Raw genomic sequence first — 18,439 nt, 5'->3', positions numbered from 1 at the left:
GCAGCCAAAAAAAAAAAAATCAGTAGATTAATGTCATGTCAAAACTGAAAAATTCCTTTTAAAAAACTTTTTCTATCTACTTTACAAAATTGGTAAGATCATTAAGTACCATCCCACAAATAGCAGCAGATGTTAATGTAGCTATACCAGCACACACCAAAGCTGACATAATACTTTGAGATATATCTTTAGCACGCAGATTATTTGTCAAAGTATTTAAAACACCTAAAGTAATACCTAAACTTCCTAAATTTGCAAACCCACAACAAGCATAAGTTGCAATTAAATGACCTCTTGCGGATAATTCAGTATATGGAGCTTGTGTCATTAATAAATTATAAGCAACATATTCATTTTGAATAAATTTATAAGCTAATAATTTTGAAACATGTAAAATTTCATTTCTTGGTGTACCTAATAAGAAAGTTACTGGATACAAGATATATGAAAAAATTAATTCTAAGGTTAATTCTTTGATATTCCAATATTGACCAAACCATGTTAAGATACCATTACATAAAGCAACAAGTGCAATAATACACATACATTGAATCATCATAGTACCTGCAATTCTTAAACCTAAAGTAGCACCATTTGAAAAAGCTTGTAATGCATTTTGTGGTTTATCTGCATCATTTTTTGATTCATCTTTCTCTTCACTAGGTATCATTACTTTACCAGATGATAAAGGTACATCAGTTTCTGGATATCTTAATTTTGAAATAGCTAATGAAGCAGGAATTGACATAACACAAGAACTAACTAATGCTTGAGGATTCAAACCTAATCCAATATACCCCACTAAAACAGCACCAGAAATAGTTGAAAACCCAGATGTCATAACTTGATGTAATTCAGCTTTTGTTAAATAAGGCATTAAATCTTTAATCAAAATTGCACTTTCCCCTATTCCAATAAAAGGTGAAGCAGCAGCTGTCATTGCTTCAGCACCTGAAACTCTCAAAGACCAAAAGAAGAAATAAGCAAATTTTCTGATACCCCATTGAACAACACCAAAATAATATAAAATATGAACAAAAGCAACAAAAAATGCAACAGCTGGTAATACAGTAAAGAAGAACATTGGAAAGTGTGCTACTTCAGTATTAGTTAAAAAAGCTACCCCGTCTTTTGCAAATCCTAAAAGACTTCTACATAAGGAACTGATGAAATTGAAAACATCATAACCACATTTGGTTCTTAAAACAAATAATGCAACAATAAATTGCATTAAAAATCCTCCAATACAAGTTTGCCATTGAATCTTTTTTGGATATTTTGAAGTTATAAATAAACCAAATATTGCCACTATGATACCAAAAAAGGAAACAGCTCTATCCTTTCTTTTTGAAAATTCAGTTTCACTTGGTACGAAAGTTCCCAACAAAATTACCGCTGTTGTAATGGTGGCACCAGCTAATAATCTTTGATAATGTTTTGGTAATACTTTATTATAGACGATTTCACATAAGAAATCCCAAACCTTTTTAACTTTTGACAATAAATAAGGTAAGATACGGCAATGCCATGTAATTAATCTAACCATAATCATCATCCATAAAATAGTTGGAATTAACCATTGATGTCTGTGTTTATCTTGAATAATAATTGATAACCACCATGATGTGAAAAAACAACCTAAAAAGATATCAATTGCTAATCTATACCATGGAAATTTAATTTTTAATTTTTGAGAAAAAGTCAAGTGGGTATTTGAAGTTGATTCTTTTGATAATTCATTGACGTGAGTTTGATCGAATTCACTTGTTTTTTCTTCATCTTTTGATCCCAATTCTAAATCTTTCTCATGAACTTGATTTTTTGATATGGAATTTGATTCGTCTGATGAAATATTTGAGTTGTTCACTTCGATTATTGAATGTTGACTTGGATAATTATTATCGCTCATCTGTTTAGAACTTGACATTCTTATATGTGCTTTTTATATGAAATTTTAATATAGTATTAACTTTGTTATTAAAGTTAATGAACTGATTGTAAATAATTTTTAACTTTATGAGTTAATAAATAAAATGACATGAGCCAAAGGTAGTTAATCTGTCCTAAAGATACTAGTAAAATTTGAATGATCTACAAAGAGGAAAACAAGAGAAAGGGATAAGAGAGTAGACCAAAAATTTAAATTACTTGTTGATGAATACTTTGAAGAATTAAATTCTTATTTATACAAAAATAAAACCCTAAAGTTAAAATACACTGAACTGAATTACTGAAAATTTTATCCGAAGATGTATAAATTTTGTACCTTCTTTTAATCAAAGTCTTATCTAAATTACGTTACTTTTTAATTTGAATTTTTAATCATGTAAGTAAACCAATGTAATTGTATCTAAACTAAAAACAATGTGAAAAAAAGTTTTTTTTTTTTTCTTTTTTTTTTTGCAATCATTTGAAACTTGAATTTTTTTATTGCTCTATCTAATTATAATCTAATTTTTACTACGGTAAAGCGTAATAGAGGAATTTGTTATAGGAATCAAGTATTAATTGTGACCATAATACTATCCAAGTACTAGATTCCTCTTACCAAAAGCTTTTCCATGTAAGTATTCATACGTTTATAATTTTGAGGCCGTATCATCTCACTTAATTAGCATTTTTTTACATCATTCTTCGTAAGTTTGACACAAAAACAAATGTATAATTTAAAATTAATTTTAGCCACGAACTAAAAATTTTGTTTCACCTTTGAAGTAATCAAGAAAATAAGAAAAATTTGAGCATATATTTGAGGAAAAAAATGTAATCTATAGCGACAATACAGCGGAAATAGAGGAAAGATTTAAATTGAAGAGATAAGAGCTATTAACAACTGATTAACATTAATTAGCCAAGATAAATTTCAACAAAAGGGTAACATGAATAAATTGAAGATAAAGTTTTTTTCACTTTATTGTAAAGATAAGTGCGAAGATGTAAAGTGTTAAGAAAAAATTTACAGGAACAATCTCAAATAGCAAATTTTTTAATTTAATTGTCAAAGTTAATATTTGATGTGAGTGATGGTGATATTCTTCATTCATTTATCCATCTATAAAACACTCCACCTAGGTGAATAAAGAAAGTCCGCCCCGTTTAAAAATTAAAATTAAGTTGTTCTACATTTAACTCGTGTGAGATTAATATTTTTTGACTTAATTAGTTTAAAAAATTTCTTTTTAATTTTTTGGCACATTTTGACATAAAAAAATAATAATATTATCACAAAACCAAAATAGAGAATTTGCAAATGCCTTACAATGGATAGTATAAAAACATAGGGCAACTTAAGAATTGTTTTAAAGTTTACTCCGCATTAAAGAGAATTTGTGATTAATCATGTAGAACAATGAAATCAAAAGTTCTAAGAGATAAAGACAGATTTCAATGCTCTTATCAAATTAATCTATAAACATTAATTACAATCTCCAAGAAAAAACAAGCTAACCCAAATTTTGAACTCTAATTATTCACTTATCCTCCGAACTATCTTTATCTGATCTGTATTTATCTTTATTTTCAATTATATTCTTAGAATCAACCATATTCCCCAATCCCATTAAAGTTTTAGAAATAGCTTCAGTAGTACCAATCATTGGTCTAATTAAAATTATAGGAGAATTTTTTAAAATTGTAACTAATGAATCTTGAACATTATCTTGTTTATTTAATTCTGATTTTAATTTTACCAATTGTTTATTTGTTAATTTAAAATTTTTACCTAATGATTTATAAGCACTTACAAGACCTTGTTGTATAGATTGTGGTTGATTTGAATAAAGACTTATCATTTTTTCTTTAAATTCTTCTTCATCTTCTTCATTAATTGCATATATGTCATATTCTTCTGGATTATTACTACTTTTGGATGTTGATTTCGATGAATTCTGAGCCTTACTTTCTGGTTCATCATCATCTTCTTCTTCTTCATTTGGTGGTAATAAAAAGATTGATTTTTTTAATAATTCTTGATCAAAACCCATTGTATTACCATAATCATCATAATCATCAATTTCAATTATATTTGAATATTTTAATCCTTCAAATGTATCTTTATTTCCATATTTCATTTTCATTGCTTGTTTATTCAATATTTCTGAACTTAATAATACATTTGGACTTAAACTATTACTATTACCACTACTTATATGTGAACTCTCAGGTATTGAATTATCCGAAGCATCTGAACTTCTTCTTCTTATTAATTTATTGGTTCTTGCTGATGATCCTTCTCCTCCAAACATTTCTTCACCTTGTTCTAATAATACTTGGGTTCCCGAAGCTAATTTTACTCCCATGTTTATTAATTCATATCCAGTTGTTTTAGCTAATGAAGTTGTACCCTTTTGTAAACTTCTCCAAAATCTACCATCTTTCTTGTATTCTTTTCTTGAAATTAAAATTAAATCTTTGAATCCATTACCAATATTAACAATTGATCTCAATGAAGAAACACCAGACAATAACCCTAATACTTGAGTAGATTGAAATACATTATTCCATTTATACCCTAAATTTGAACCCAATTCTCCAAATCCTGACATGCCAAACAATTTAACACTTGGTAAAGTTAATTTTGAACCATCTAATATGAATAAATTAGCTAATTCAGCAGATTTACCGGATCTTAACCCAACATAATCTAATTTTTTTGGCTTATAATCAATTTTTAATTTTATTGGATTTATTTCAAATTTTTGGATATACATTATTTCATCAGGTGGTAAATCAAATCTTGAATCTTTAAATTCAAAAAATCTAACTAAAAAATCCAAAGTATCTTGATCAATATGTAATCTTAATGGTAAAACTGAAATCTTGATTATGGCTTCACTAGCTACTAATGTGGGTTTGGGTCTAACATTCAAAATATTTAATTTTAACATACTAGTACCTATTTCTCTTTCTCCTAATATGTTCATGTATGATAAAAATTTATTCCAAGTTGAACTCACGACATTATCATAAATATCGATAGTATCTAAACTTATCTCAATTTGATTTAGGAATTCAAATTTTAAATTTGGATCAGTTTTATCACGTCTTGGATCTCTTGTTGAATATATGATAACTCCAATATCAATGTTTTTTAAATCAAATAATAATTTGTGAAAAGTTGATCTTCTTAATTTGAGGTTTTTGTAATTCTTACCCTTTTCAATATTTGAGCTTATCTTATTTTCATTCACTTCTTCAAATTCGTCATTTTGTAATCCTAAATTTATACTCTTGGCCAAATCAATATTTGATGTTCTTGGTGCACTAACATGAATTGATTGAAATAAAGTTTCTCCTATAAAAGATCTTGCAGTATCTTCTTCTTCATCAAATTCTTCCTCACCTTCTAGGTGATCTTTGACTTTATCACCTGATAGATTTTTTGGTGTTTCTTCTTCTCTCATCTTTTGTCTTGATTCAATTTTTTTAACTGCACCTCTAATAGCTTTTCTAGTATCTTTCCAATCAAATCCATCATATAAGTAAAACTTAACGGTAGTCAAATTTATATTGATCTTTAATGGATCAATTTTTTCAACATCAATATGAGAAGTATAATCAAAATGTTCTTCTTTAAAATCCAACCCTGAACTTGATTGAGAATTATTTTCAGTTCCTCCAGACTCTGTTAAAGAATTACTACCACCATCTAAATTTAATTCAGTAAATGCATCTGAAATATCATTGAACATTTTATCATCAATGTCTTGAAGCACGTTTAATTCTTCACAAATGTTTATTTTGACTTTATCTTTATCATCAAAATCATAAGGTAATTTTAAATCATTAATCAACTGTGTTAACGTGTTAGTTGAGTCAGAACATAAATCTAATTGTAATTCATCCAAGTTTATTTTGAAATCTATAATCGATAAACTGTCCCTAATACCTAATTCGTAATTTCTTCTCTTAATTTCTTCTATATTTGTATTGAAAGTTAAGCCAACATGACCAACATTGATAGATCCAACCTGAATGTAACTTTTGTTTATTAGAAATTCTGTGGTAAAATTGGCACTCTCGTTCGAGTTTATGACATTTTTCAAGTCATCAATTAATAAAATGTTAATTTCTCTCAATGAACTCTTAATATAAAATTGATTAGCAGTAAATACTAAATCCATATTTCCTTTTGACACAGTCAAATAACTTTTACATTTTAGTCTTCCTGGTAATAAACCTATTGAACAATTAATTACACTCATCCTTATATCAAATCTACTTGATGGAGAATTTGCTTTTGGAGGACATTTATCTACCAATTCTTCTTCAACTTGTTCTATAATTGATTCATCTTTTCCAAATAATGAAAGCCAATGAGTGTAATATTCCAACGCTATATCTCTTGCGCTTACTTCCATCACCTTTTCCTGCGTTCTATATTTTAGCAAGATTAACGGTAGCTCGTATTTACTAATAGGTAAATCTTGATATTGATGAAGAAATACATCGAGTTTTGACCTTGAAATATTTATTGAAAAAATTGAACCAAAAAGATCATTTTTCAATTTAAAGAGATTAATGTTTGTAAATTCAGTTTCAATATTACCAAATTTAGGTAGGATTTGATCAATTTTAATATCAACCTTTTTGATATTTATGAAATAATCTGCAATATTAAATCTCGAGGGCCGTCCTGCGCTATTATTTATACCTAAACCAACTCTGACTCCTCTTCGTAAATTTAAATTAGACTGTGCCAAATTTTGTTGCTCTATTTTGGATGTCGGTACGATGGACTCAGATAGTTTTTGAATTATTGATTGTATACCTTTTATGATAATTTTTAATTGACTGCTACCTAATGCAAAACTTATATTATCAACTTCTAGACTCAATTCAGTCTTCATGTTGGTTAATTTCGGTAAATCATTAGCTCTATTTGAATTTGAAGGAGGTGGTTGTAAAAATGCTTTGAAATCTTGAGCTTTTAGATTGATTGTAATATCACTAATATTAAATATATTTAATACTGGTTTATTTTCAATCATCCCATTACAAGTTATAGCAGGTACACATAATTCTTCTTGAGTCGAATCATATTTCACGGGTAGTATTCTGGTTTGTAATGAAGTCTCCTGGGATAAAATCAAATTGATGGCTATACTTGCAGTTTGAATAATTAAATGGTTTTCCAATCGAGGTTCTTCCTTTTTATCTACTTCCTTGTGAGTCCGTATACTATTTAAAACAGTTTTGAATTTCGTAAACTCATCAGATATAGATGATAATCCAGTAATTACTTTCGTTATTTCAACTAATGTTTCAGGATTCAAATTAACATATGCAGTTTTAGCTAGTAAGAAAGTAGTCTCTACACTTGAATCATCTTTCTGGAAAACTTCAAACCTGAAATCTGCTTTTGAAGTCACTGAATAATTGGACAGTATACTCAGTGGTGAAACAGATCTATTACCTAAATCATTTATATTCTCAAAATAAAACATTTTTGATTCATTATTTTCGAAATTTACTGTTTCAATTCCTCCAAATAACTTCAATTCATTTTTTTGTTTTAAAATTATATTTTCAAAATTTAACATTAACCCTTTCTTCGATAGAAAAGATCCATCTATATCTAATGCTGAAGCAGTGGATATTTTTAAACTTCCTAAACTTAATTTGTTAAATAATGGCTTGTCATTATCTATATTACCTTCAAATAATTCATTTTCTGCAACAGCATCATCTTCATTTGAATATTGTGGGAATTTCTCATTCTTGTTTTTTGAGGATTTTGATGATCGTCTCTGTTGATAATGTTTAATTTTCAAAGTTTTAGTTATACCATTAAAAATTGTAATTAATGTTGGTGCTATTGGTGTATATGCAAAATTTATATTATCAACTTCAATATCTAAATTTGAAATTGCTTGTAATCCATCAAATTCAATATTACATTGATTCATATAAAATAAAATTGGTGGTTCTTGACTATTCATTTGATGTTTATTATCTATGAGTCCATTTTGTGCAGTAGGTTTTTCAAAAGACTGTGATGTTGCACTCATATAGATGGAACTTGCTTCTTCATGTGTGAAAACCATACTATTCATTAACTCTTCTTCTCCATAATCATTTTCTTCATAATCATCTTGTGGTTCTTCTTCCGGTTGGTTTGTTTCTGTTTTGGTTGATTTTGAATCTCCAGGATTCACTGTTGGTCGCAACGTCTTTAGTTTTACACCTTTAATTGTGACGTTTCTAGTTCCATTTACGGTGGTTATATAAATTTCTTCAATTTCAAATAATAAATCAGTCAGTTCTGTAATAACTTTTATATTCATATTAACAATGCTAACTTGTAGTCTCAGTAGAGCCATCTCAACTGCTCTTTGCATAACGCTCCCCAAAGTCGATTTATTAGACATTGTAGAACTTCGCCTTCTTGAATCTGGTCTTATTATTTCTTTAACTGCTTCTTCTTCATTCTCCAAATCATCGTCACTGTCAATAGCTGATTCATTTTTCATTTCTTCAGTATCTAACATAATAGTATTTGCTAAATCAGCAGTACTTTGAGCCAAAGAAAATTGAGACTGAGTTGTATTCTCTTCATCAAAATCAGGTGAAATAACAATTTCAGCATTTTTAACATCAATTTTAACTCCACTAATACCTGATACTGTTGCTAATTCCATAACTCCCAATTTCCCAAATCTTAGATTAAAACCAGGTATTTTACCACATTTCTCAGGATCTATTGTTACATCTTTTAATGTTATATTATTCAATGAAACTTCTTCAAGATTAGGTAGATCAACTTCTGAAAATAATGATAATTGATTTAGTACATATAGTAGTAATCTTTTTTGAATATTTTGTGGTATCCATTGAGGACTCATTTATGAAACATGTGTATTATATTTTATATTAGGTAGATAAAGGAATAGAATGTTTTTAAAAATGCTTCTTAAAAATGAAAATGTGGTTCAAAATGTTAAAATTGAATATATATATTTTGGATATGCAAATGAATAGCCCCAAGTTCCAAAGTTATTTGTGTTGTAAATATTTGATTAAATATTTTATGGCACTTTCTAACTTGGCTTATGATATAATACAAGGTATGATGAAGTTTTGATTCGAAGGGCTAAATGTATTAATAATTGATTGTTACTTTACAACCATTAAATTATAATATTTATTGCAGATTGATTTTAATTATTTAATCGTGACACAAAATTATTCAAACAATCTAATCAATATTATTAAATAGATAAGAGATTGATATTGAAATAACTGCTAACAAATTCATCAAAAAGTCATTATATTATTAATTAAATTATATACACATACCAAAAGGAGTTGGTCTCCAGTCTTCTTGTTCTTCTAATAAATAAACTTTTTTCTCATTAGAATTTTTCTTTCGTTTCTTATTAGTATTATCATCATTGCTTGAAATGTCGTCATTGGCTGATCTTTTGCTAGATGTATCTTCAGCCAATAAGTCGTCTATTGAAGGTGGTAATTCGAATACTGGCTTGTCTTTGGTGGCCTGGTTTTTCTTTGTTAGAGTGTTCAATTTCTCAATCATTTCTTTATCATAATTTTTCTCATTTGCTTGAACTGAGATGATATTTAGCAATTTATTTAACGTCTGATCCAGTTTATATATAGTTTTCAATTTGTCAAAAACAGAAGTGAGTAGTTCGGTAGGTGTGCAACACAATGTGCTTGGAACTTGTGAAAATGGTACACTGAAGATGAATTTGATTAAATACGGTGTCCATTCAATTAATTGTTCCGCTTCCTCATGAGATAGTATTGTGGAAAATCCTAATTTTTTATAAAGTTTTTGACTTACTTCACTTATGTCATTATACTCAACCAAGTTTGAAATTTGATAAAGCATTCTCAAATGAAATTCAACATTCAATTCATCAAACAAAGGTTTATATAATTTTTCAAATAATGGATTGTACTTTATCTTTTTGGCTTTAAGTTTAGTGTTTGGATATATTATATAATATTTTCTTATCAATATATCAATTAGTAAACTAGGATCTGAATTCCCAAACTCAATTAATTCTTTTATACATTTCTTGAATTTGATATCATTGTACTTATCTAATGGTTCATCTAAATTATCTTTTCTCTCCTTTTTGAACAACTTGAGGTTGTCATAAACTGAATAATTATCTATCTTTCTCTCAAACTCTTTTGTTCTAAAATCTACAACTTCAAAATATATATCATTTTCATTTTGTAATTCTTCCACTATATCTTCATTTACATGACACCAATAATGATCAAATAACCAATTCAATGCATTTTCACAAGCTATGCGTAACATTTCTAGACTTGGTAAATTTTCATGAGTTCCCATATGTCTTAATTCAACAAATGATGTTGGTAAATTTAATTGTTTTGCTAATAATTGCATTGGAACAACATAATTTGATTTTTGGAAAGGATCAATTAATCCATTTACAAATCTTATTATAGCCATTGTATATGATAGTTGTAATACATTTGATTCCATATTTGGATTTTTTAGGTCAGTTAATATAACTGATGATAATAATGATGTTGCTTCTATACCATGAGGTAATCTACCTCTTGTTAACATTGCTTCAACTTTATTTATTGCCCTTTGACGATAATCATTTTTGGAATTGAAATTATAAAACCATTCTTTTAATTCAAATAAATCTTTATCTGATTTATATGCTACTATAGTTGGAGTTATTTTCATATCATATTTAAGATGTGCCTTAAATTAAGTTGGTATTGAAATTTTTTAAGCAAGAAAGTGCGCTAGAAAAATTGTAGGGTTGCCAAATGAGTAAAATGGGAAACAATCGTATCAACTTGGAGCGAGACTTGAGCAGATCGTGAACCTATATAGGTCAAGCTCAGGTCGAGAAAAAATTCACATGCAAAAATTTAAAAATCGTTTATTTCGATATTTTTCGATAAATCTATCTATATTAATGAATTCGGGCTAAGATACTTATAATTATCTACTGGTTGATGTTCATAATCTTATACTTTTGATTGACACTTTTGTCAATATGTTCAAAACTTTTTAAAGTCCGAATAGAAAATGTCTTTTAAAGTGAGAAAAAATCATTCTACATAATAATTCAAAATTGAAAAATTTATTTTCTCTTCTAAATGTGGGGTTTATTAAATTTTTTTAAAGTTTTTATTTTAGAAAACTATTAAATGTTTAAAAGTAAAATCAGAAAATACGTTTGATAAAAAGTAAAGTATAGAATTTATAAATATATATAAACTTATTAGGTTTCTACATCTTTTTTAATGAAAATAATGATTCAGTAAGAGTTGTAATCAACAATACTTTAATTAAAGAATTAGATATATTTATTCAAATCACATTTCAATATTAGTATAGTATCCAATGTTAAAATTAAGTGCAGGAGAGAATCCATTACCAGACTTTGAAGAAGCATTAAGAATTATTAAAATTGATGATAATAAATATGTTGGAGCTCATCCTTTAAGATTACCAGTAATTGGAGGAAGAGGGGTTTATGGAGGACATATGATTGCCCAACTGTTATTAGTTGGTATTGAATCAACAAAAAACCCAGAAACAGGAGAATATTTTATACCTGATGCTTATCATTCACATTTTATTAATGCAGGAAATTATAGAACTCCTATGGAATATAGAGTAACTAAATTATATGATGATGGATTAATAAGTAAAAGAGCAATATTAGCTCATCAAAGAGGTAAAAATAGAATTAATTGTATAATAACATTAAGAAAACAAGGTACTAAAACTCAACATAATTATAATGAATCAATAACGCCACCTACTTTATCTAAAAAATATCCTAATCCAAATGATCTTTATCAAACTCAACATACAGATTTTGTAAGAAATGCATATGATGATGAATTTCTAGATTTTAGAAAAACACCAGAAGAAAAGAAATTAAAATTTTCAGATAGATGGATTACATTATTTACAGGATTAATCAATAAATTAGAACCAGGAGCTAAACCAAGTATAAAGAGAGAGAAATTTTATGATGCGATAGATCAACCACATTATATCGATAAACGAATTATATTACCAGAAAATACTCAATCAATGAAAAATCATATGTATAATTATGTTGGATTAGCAGATATTTCAGATTCTGCATTTATAACAACATTAGCAAGAGTTTTACATATACCTTTTGCACCAGCTTTAGAAAGAGGTGAAGAATATGATGAAGAAAGAGATGCAACTCATATAATAAATTCTACATTAAATGCAATGCATTTATTTCATTATAATGCAATGTCTTTAGATCATCATATATATTTTCATAATAATGAATATGATCCAAAAGATGGTTCTGCATTTGATATTTGTAAAGATTGGTTAACTTTAACTTATCAAATGAAAAGATTAAGTAATAATAGATTGGTATGTCGTGGGTTTTTATTTAATAAAAATGACAAATGTATTGCAACAATTGTACAAGAAGGTTTAACTATATTATTTGATGGTGTTGGTAGTACAGCAGATCAGGCACATTTATAAATCTATAGAGTAAAATTAATAAAAATAATATGTGATAATATTGAAACACTAAATTGTAGTATATAAGTCAATTCTCCAGTGGTTCATTTGATTGCAAGTGTAGTTTATAATGACTATCCAGACAACTTGACTTTATTTCCTAATATGAAAATATCTGGAGTTAAGAAATTGGTTCATTCATTTTTGTTACCCACTATAAATATCTTATTAAAAAACCGTCAATTTAAACGACTAAATTTACGACAAGCATCACAAAAATTTTGACATAAATCTGAAAATGTAAATAATTTTGTTCCTCGGTAAAAGCCTCAATATTATGATACAACTTAAATATATAAATAGCAAATAGATGTAACAAGATCTAATCAGGTACACAATTATTTTTTAAATAATTACTAATCCTTTCTCACTAATATTAAATATTCATATCATACATATTCACTTACAAAAATGGCATTAACACCAATGGAAAGATTAAAACAAGATGTTTATAACGATGATAATCCAGTTGGTAAAATAGAAGCAAAATCAAAAGTAAAATTTATAAAAGAAGAAGGCAATAAAGTAATATATCAAGGTGTATACCCAGTTGAACCATTTAGAGAAGGAGCAAGAGGTACATATGGAGGAGATTTTTTATCACAAGGTTTAAATGCAGCATGGGAATCAGTAGGTAGAGAAAATTTCCAACCACATTCATTACATTCATATTTTGTAAAAGCAGGATCAAATGAAAGTTTATTAAGATGGGAAGTTTTAAAAATTAGTGATACAAGAAATTTTGCAAATAGAATAGCATTAGCTTATCAAGAACATACAAATGTATTGGTTTTCACATTACAAGCATCTTTCACAAAGGATAACGATTTAAATGTTAAAGAACAAGAATATCAAAAATTATTAAAAAGTGGATCAGATATTAAAAGTTTACCTTTCAATTTTAAAAGAAGTCCTAATCCTAAATATTTTAAATTTAAAGATGAAGTTGATGATTTACCATATTTTGAACATACAAATGGTAATCTTGCACATGCTGTACCACTTGATTTTTTTAATAAAACTAAAAATTTTAATATAAATTTAATAGGTGATGTTGAATTGGGAATGTTTGTTAAATTTCTTGATGATTATTCTTTGGGAGAAGATAAAGTAAAACTATCATTTTTAGGTTTAACTTTTGCATCAGATGCTTTATGGTTAGCAACTATAATAAAAGCAATTGGATTACCATTAGATAAAAATGAATCTGAATTTTTCAGAGTAAGTTTGGATCACATATTATATTTTCATGATTTGAATTTTGATTCAAGTAAATGGTTATATTTAGATTATAGATTTATTTCAATGGGTAATAATAGAATTTTAGCAGTGGTCAATTTTTATACATTAGATGGTAAATGTATTGCCACTGCCATTCAAGAAGCTTATGGATTTATTCCAAAACGTATGGTTGAAGAAAGTCAAAAATTACATGAGAAATATAATGGGAATTCACAATCAACAGCTGTTGCTAAATTATAGAGTCAGTTACTAATTAGAATTATTGATAGAAAGAAAATGGATGAACGATGTTTTAATTTTATTTTTGGGGTCTTCGTATTTGGTTATTTATTTTAAATTTTTTATTCTTCTCATCATATAGAGTTTAATTTCAATATTGCATTATTCATCCATGAAATAAGACAGTTTTCGTAATCAAAATCATCTCTATATTCTACAAACCTTTCTAGATCTTCTTAATTTGAATTCTATACATTTTTAAAATAATACTTTTTTTTCTAATATGCATATCGCTTATCATATTCATCTAATTTGTACTCCGCAATTTTCCTCGGTAAGAAATAAAGAAATACGTACAAACAAGAAATTGGTCAATGAAGAAGTCATCAAATCACTCATCATACTGAAAAGCTAGTCGACGTTACAAGTTATAGATTAACAAAATAGAATAGAGAATAAAACAAAAAGTAGCTACAAAGATGGATGCTTCACAACAAATAGTCAAACAATTACCACCAATAGATCTTAAATCTTTATTTGATATAATTCAAATTGATTCAAATACATATAAAGGAGTCCAAGTATTAGCAAAACCAAATGAATCTGATAGAGGAGCATATGGTGGTAATATAGCAGGTGCAGTAGTTGCAGTAGCTATACGGAGTTCACCAGCCAATTTTGTTCCTCATTCATTACATTCATTTTTTATAAAAGCAGTAAGTGATGAAATCCCAGTTATTTGGAAAGTTGAAACTATATCAAGTGGAAGAACATTTGTAAATAAATTTATAAAAGGTTATCAAAATAATCAAATTGTATATACTGCTAATATATCATTAACTACTAAGAATTCAACATCAAAAACATCACATAGAAATAATAGTAAAATCAATTATCACACACCATTAAAAGGTGAACCAGAAGTTCCTATAAATGAAGCTCCAACAGTATTTAAAATGCCATCATTATTTACATTTCAAAAATTATCACCATACGCACGAGAAGATACAAGTGCATCATATGTATTAAGTTTTGGAATATCTAATGATTCAAAATTTAATCAACCTTTAACCAACCATGAAATAAGAGAATTTAAATACGCAGGAATAACAACATTAACAGATTGGATAGTTTTAGAAATATTATTACCAAGATTAGATATAGATATAAGACCAAGATTTCAAGCATCAATAGATCATAATGTATATTATCATGATGATGATTTTAAATTAAATCAATTTATCACTTATGTATTACAATTAAAATGGATTGGAAATGATAGAGCTGTTATCAAAGGTGATATATATACTGAAGATAAAAGACAAATTATAAGTATATTACAAGAAAGATTATTTATAACTAGTATTAAATTGTAAAATTAGTGAGACGTTTCAATTAAATAGACATAAACATATAATGTTATTTTGTATTCTTTTGTAGTAAGCTATTAGATATCCTTCTATGAAGACTTGTGTATTTAAGTAAATCTTGAATCAATCATAATGTATATGAGTGTTACTATAATGATAATACCGTTCGTAATTAATAATATATTATGTCTTGTGAAATAAATAAATAATAAATAATAAAAATTTAACCTTAAATTTCTTTTTTCTCCAACGGTAATTTTATGTATCTTTTAAATTGAAATTAAAGTTTTATTATGGCTTCATTAAAAAGAAGTTTATTTATTAACCGAGTTGTATTCCATAATATATTCTATAAATTATCAACATAATTTTAAAAAAGATACTTAATTTAAGAAACAAATTTAATCATAAATTAATATATCAAATTATAAAAAGTGAAACACTTAATTAGTATAGACCAAATTATATTAAACAATTTTGATTTAATAAATAACGGAATAATATAAATAGAAACTAAAAAGCCGCTATTATTAAAAATATTAAAATTTTCAAATCCCGATTTAAATAAAAATCAACTTAACTCGACTAATCATTGACCTATTGATAGACCATATTATTTTCAAATCTCAAAAATTACGGGCAAATTGAAGCAATTCTCACTATGGATGCTGATCAAAATATAATAAATCCAAATCAAGTATATAAAAATGAAACTTTTCCACCAGTTGATATAGTTTCAGAGCTAGATGTTATAAAAATTTCAGATAATGAATATAGAAGCGTGGCACCATTAAGAAAACCTGGCCCTAGAGTAAGAGGCGTTTACGGAGGCGCCTTGTGTGCTCAACTGCTTGTCGTTGCTGCGGCAAGATTCCCAAACTCAAGTTTTAAACCAAATTCAATTCATACTTTTTTTGCTAAAAAGGGTCTTCCTGATGTTTTAGTAACTTGGAAAGTTCAAGATATATCAATAGGTAAATCATTTGCAAATATATCTTTGCAAGCTATACAGAATGAAGAAATTGTATTCACTGCAAATGTTTCGTTAACTTCCAAAAATACCGACGCAGATGATTTAAAACTAACCAATAAGCCATTTTCATTTCAAAGTTCAAGACAATCAGAATTAGAACATTATAATGTAGATAATTTGAAAGGTTATGATGTAGCAAATGTTCATTTAAGTGTACGAGATTTTGATGAATATGAATCTAAAGATGTTTATTCATACATAATAAAATATGGACTTTATAAAAAAGAAGAAGTATTACCAATACCAGAAAAATTCAAATATGCGGCTCTCGCATGGATAACGGATTGGATGAGTTTAGATTATGCATTTAGAACAAAAGGTCATAGAGTTAAAATTAATTTTAATGTTTCATTAGATCATATAGTTTATTTTCATGATGATGATTTTGATGCTACTCAATGGACAGGTATATGTTTAAGAGCTCCTATATTACTGCATAATAGATGTTTAATTATTTGTGAATTATTTAATGAACTGGGTAAACATGTCGCTAGTGTAGTTCAAGAAAGATTATTTGTTACTGAAGCGATTGAACCAAAAGCAAATTTATAGACAAACAATTGGGATTATTTATTTAAGAGAGTTATTGATAAATTATTTATATAAAGAAAAACTGTTGACAATGGTCAAATTGACTTCTACTTTCGTTTCTTTCCTTTTGGTATTCTTGAAATATTTTAATCGTTAACCAATATCTTCTTTTGTGATTCAAGCTCGGCTTTAAAAATCTTTTTTTTTTTAACGTGGGGTAAATATAGAAACTTAAATGCGGCTTTCCTTTTTAATAGATAGAAAAAAAAAATGTTAAATATTTGATTTACAATTAAACCTTGAATGAACTAAGAGAACTTTCACCAACGTTTATACTTCGAGAACCATAACAATAACCGACGATTATAGCCAACGCTTTTACTAATATTTTACTTCAATATTCAAAATAATTTTTAATCAATTAATTACAAGATGAAAGAGATAAATTATAAAAGAGGACAAGCAGTTGATGTTCAAGAAGAATTTGGAGTTATAGAGATAAATAAAGACAAGTATATTGGCAAAAAACCATTGGTAACTCCGATGTGGGATAGCCGTGGAGTATTTGGAGGTAACCTTGTTGGGCAACTGCTTCTCGTCGCCATGAAGACTTGTGATCCAGAGTTTAGACCACATTCTTTACATTCTTCATTTGTAAGAGCAGCAAATCCTGACGATCCAATCACTTATGAAGTTGAAGAAATCTCAAACGGTAATAACTTTTGTAATAGATCAGTCAAAGCTTTACAAAATGGAGAAATTGTATATTATGCCAATATATCACTAACTAAGAAGAATTCGTACAAGGCAAGTTTAGCGAAATATGAGGAGTATAATACAAAATTCCAACAAAGAGCTAAAGAACGAGATGTTGAAGAAGATATAGATGATGATGACGAAGAAGAAGTTGAGAAAAAACCAATAAAACCATTTGGGTTCCAAACACCATTACACAACTGGTTTAAGAAATATGATTTAAAAGATTTACCAGTTTCAAATATTGAATCAAATATGTTATGTTATTTTAAATTTTTCCCGGATTTTTTACAATTAAATAAATCAGAATATGAAAATGATATACCTGTAGCAGAAAGAAAATTTGCATTTTTAGTAAGATGGGGAATAGATAACGAACAAGGTTTTCATCAACCTTTGGTGGGTGTTGATTCACAATTTCAATACGTGGGGTTAGGTAATATATCAGACTCTTTATTATTAAATGTCATTTTGAGAGTTTTAAGAATAGAAGATGTTCAATTAACTGATTATCATAAAACATTTTTTGGAGTAAGTCTAGATCATGTATTATATATTCATGATGATGATTTTGATGTTACTAAATGGATGGGATATGGGTTTAAAACTATTAGATTTGCTCATGATAGAATTTTAGTTGAAGGTGAAATTTATAATGATGAGGGAGTTCATGTTGCAACTGTTGTTCAAGAAGGTTTATTGAAATTTAGTGGTAAAGAAAAAGGTGCTAAATTATAGTTT

The 18,439-nt window shown here is 27.3% G+C and overlaps 8 protein-coding genes across 8 annotated transcripts; 5 read left to right on the top strand and 3 right to left on the bottom strand. All coding sequences in view use genetic code 12, as the record gives it.

Annotated features, from left to right (window-relative positions):
* Positions 1-76: 76 nt before the first annotated feature.
* On the bottom strand, positions 77-1,927 carry CNT (Cntp; the record flags this gene model as incomplete). The annotated part of the gene is made up of 1 exon (XM_051765697.1): positions 77-1,927. One exon carries the CDS (start codon positions 1,925-1,927, stop codon positions 77-79), a length of 1,851 nt encoding a protein of 616 aa, XP_051618985.1.
* Positions 1,928-3,470: 1,543 nt separating this feature from the next.
* SPO72 (Spo72p) lies at positions 3,471-8,843 on the bottom strand (the record flags this gene model as incomplete). The annotated part of the gene is made up of 1 exon (XM_051765696.1): positions 3,471-8,843. The coding sequence occupies one exon, from the start codon at positions 8,841-8,843 to the stop codon at positions 3,471-3,473; it is 5,373 nt and encodes a 1,790-aa protein (XP_051618984.1).
* A 440-nt stretch (positions 8,844-9,283) lies between these two features.
* On the bottom strand, positions 9,284-10,696 carry LAS1 (rRNA-processing protein; the record flags this gene model as incomplete). Its single annotated transcript, XM_051765695.1, has 1 exon — positions 9,284-10,696. The coding sequence occupies one exon, from the start codon at positions 10,694-10,696 to the stop codon at positions 9,284-9,286; it is 1,413 nt and encodes a 470-aa protein (XP_051618983.1).
* A 669-nt stretch (positions 10,697-11,365) lies between these two features.
* KGF54_004941 (uncharacterized protein) lies at positions 11,366-12,508 on the top strand (the record flags this gene model as incomplete). Its single annotated transcript, XM_051765694.1, has 1 exon — positions 11,366-12,508. The coding sequence occupies one exon, from the start codon at positions 11,366-11,368 to the stop codon at positions 12,506-12,508; it is 1,143 nt and encodes a 380-aa protein (XP_051618982.1).
* A 450-nt stretch (positions 12,509-12,958) lies between these two features.
* Positions 12,959-14,029, top strand: KGF54_004940 (uncharacterized protein; the record flags this gene model as incomplete). The annotated part of the gene is made up of 1 exon (XM_051765693.1): positions 12,959-14,029. The coding sequence occupies one exon, from the start codon at positions 12,959-12,961 to the stop codon at positions 14,027-14,029; it is 1,071 nt and encodes a 356-aa protein (XP_051618981.1).
* Positions 14,030-14,487: 458 nt separating this feature from the next.
* KGF54_004939 (uncharacterized protein) lies at positions 14,488-15,384 on the top strand (the record flags this gene model as incomplete). The annotated part of the gene is made up of 1 exon (XM_051765691.1): positions 14,488-15,384. The coding sequence occupies one exon, from the start codon at positions 14,488-14,490 to the stop codon at positions 15,382-15,384; it is 897 nt and encodes a 298-aa protein (XP_051618980.1).
* A 655-nt stretch (positions 15,385-16,039) lies between these two features.
* KGF54_004938 (uncharacterized protein) lies at positions 16,040-16,963 on the top strand (the record flags this gene model as incomplete). The annotated part of the gene is made up of 1 exon (XM_051765690.1): positions 16,040-16,963. The coding sequence occupies one exon, from the start codon at positions 16,040-16,042 to the stop codon at positions 16,961-16,963; it is 924 nt and encodes a 307-aa protein (XP_051618979.1).
* A 411-nt stretch (positions 16,964-17,374) lies between these two features.
* Positions 17,375-18,436, top strand: TES15 (Tes15p; the record flags this gene model as incomplete). The annotated part of the gene is made up of 1 exon (XM_051765689.1): positions 17,375-18,436. The coding sequence occupies one exon, from the start codon at positions 17,375-17,377 to the stop codon at positions 18,434-18,436; it is 1,062 nt and encodes a 353-aa protein (XP_051618978.1).
* Positions 18,437-18,439: the final 3 nt, after the last annotated feature.

This window comes from Candida jiufengensis, assembly GCF_024610255.1.
Source record: "Candida jiufengensis strain CBS 10846 chromosome Unknown scaffold1, whole genome shotgun sequence".
NCBI classification, from domain to species: domain Eukaryota; kingdom Fungi; phylum Ascomycota; class Pichiomycetes; order Serinales; family Debaryomycetaceae; genus Lodderomyces; species Lodderomyces jiufengensis.
Note: the sequence above shows the minus strand (reverse complement) of the source record. Positions and strands in the feature narration are given on the sequence as shown.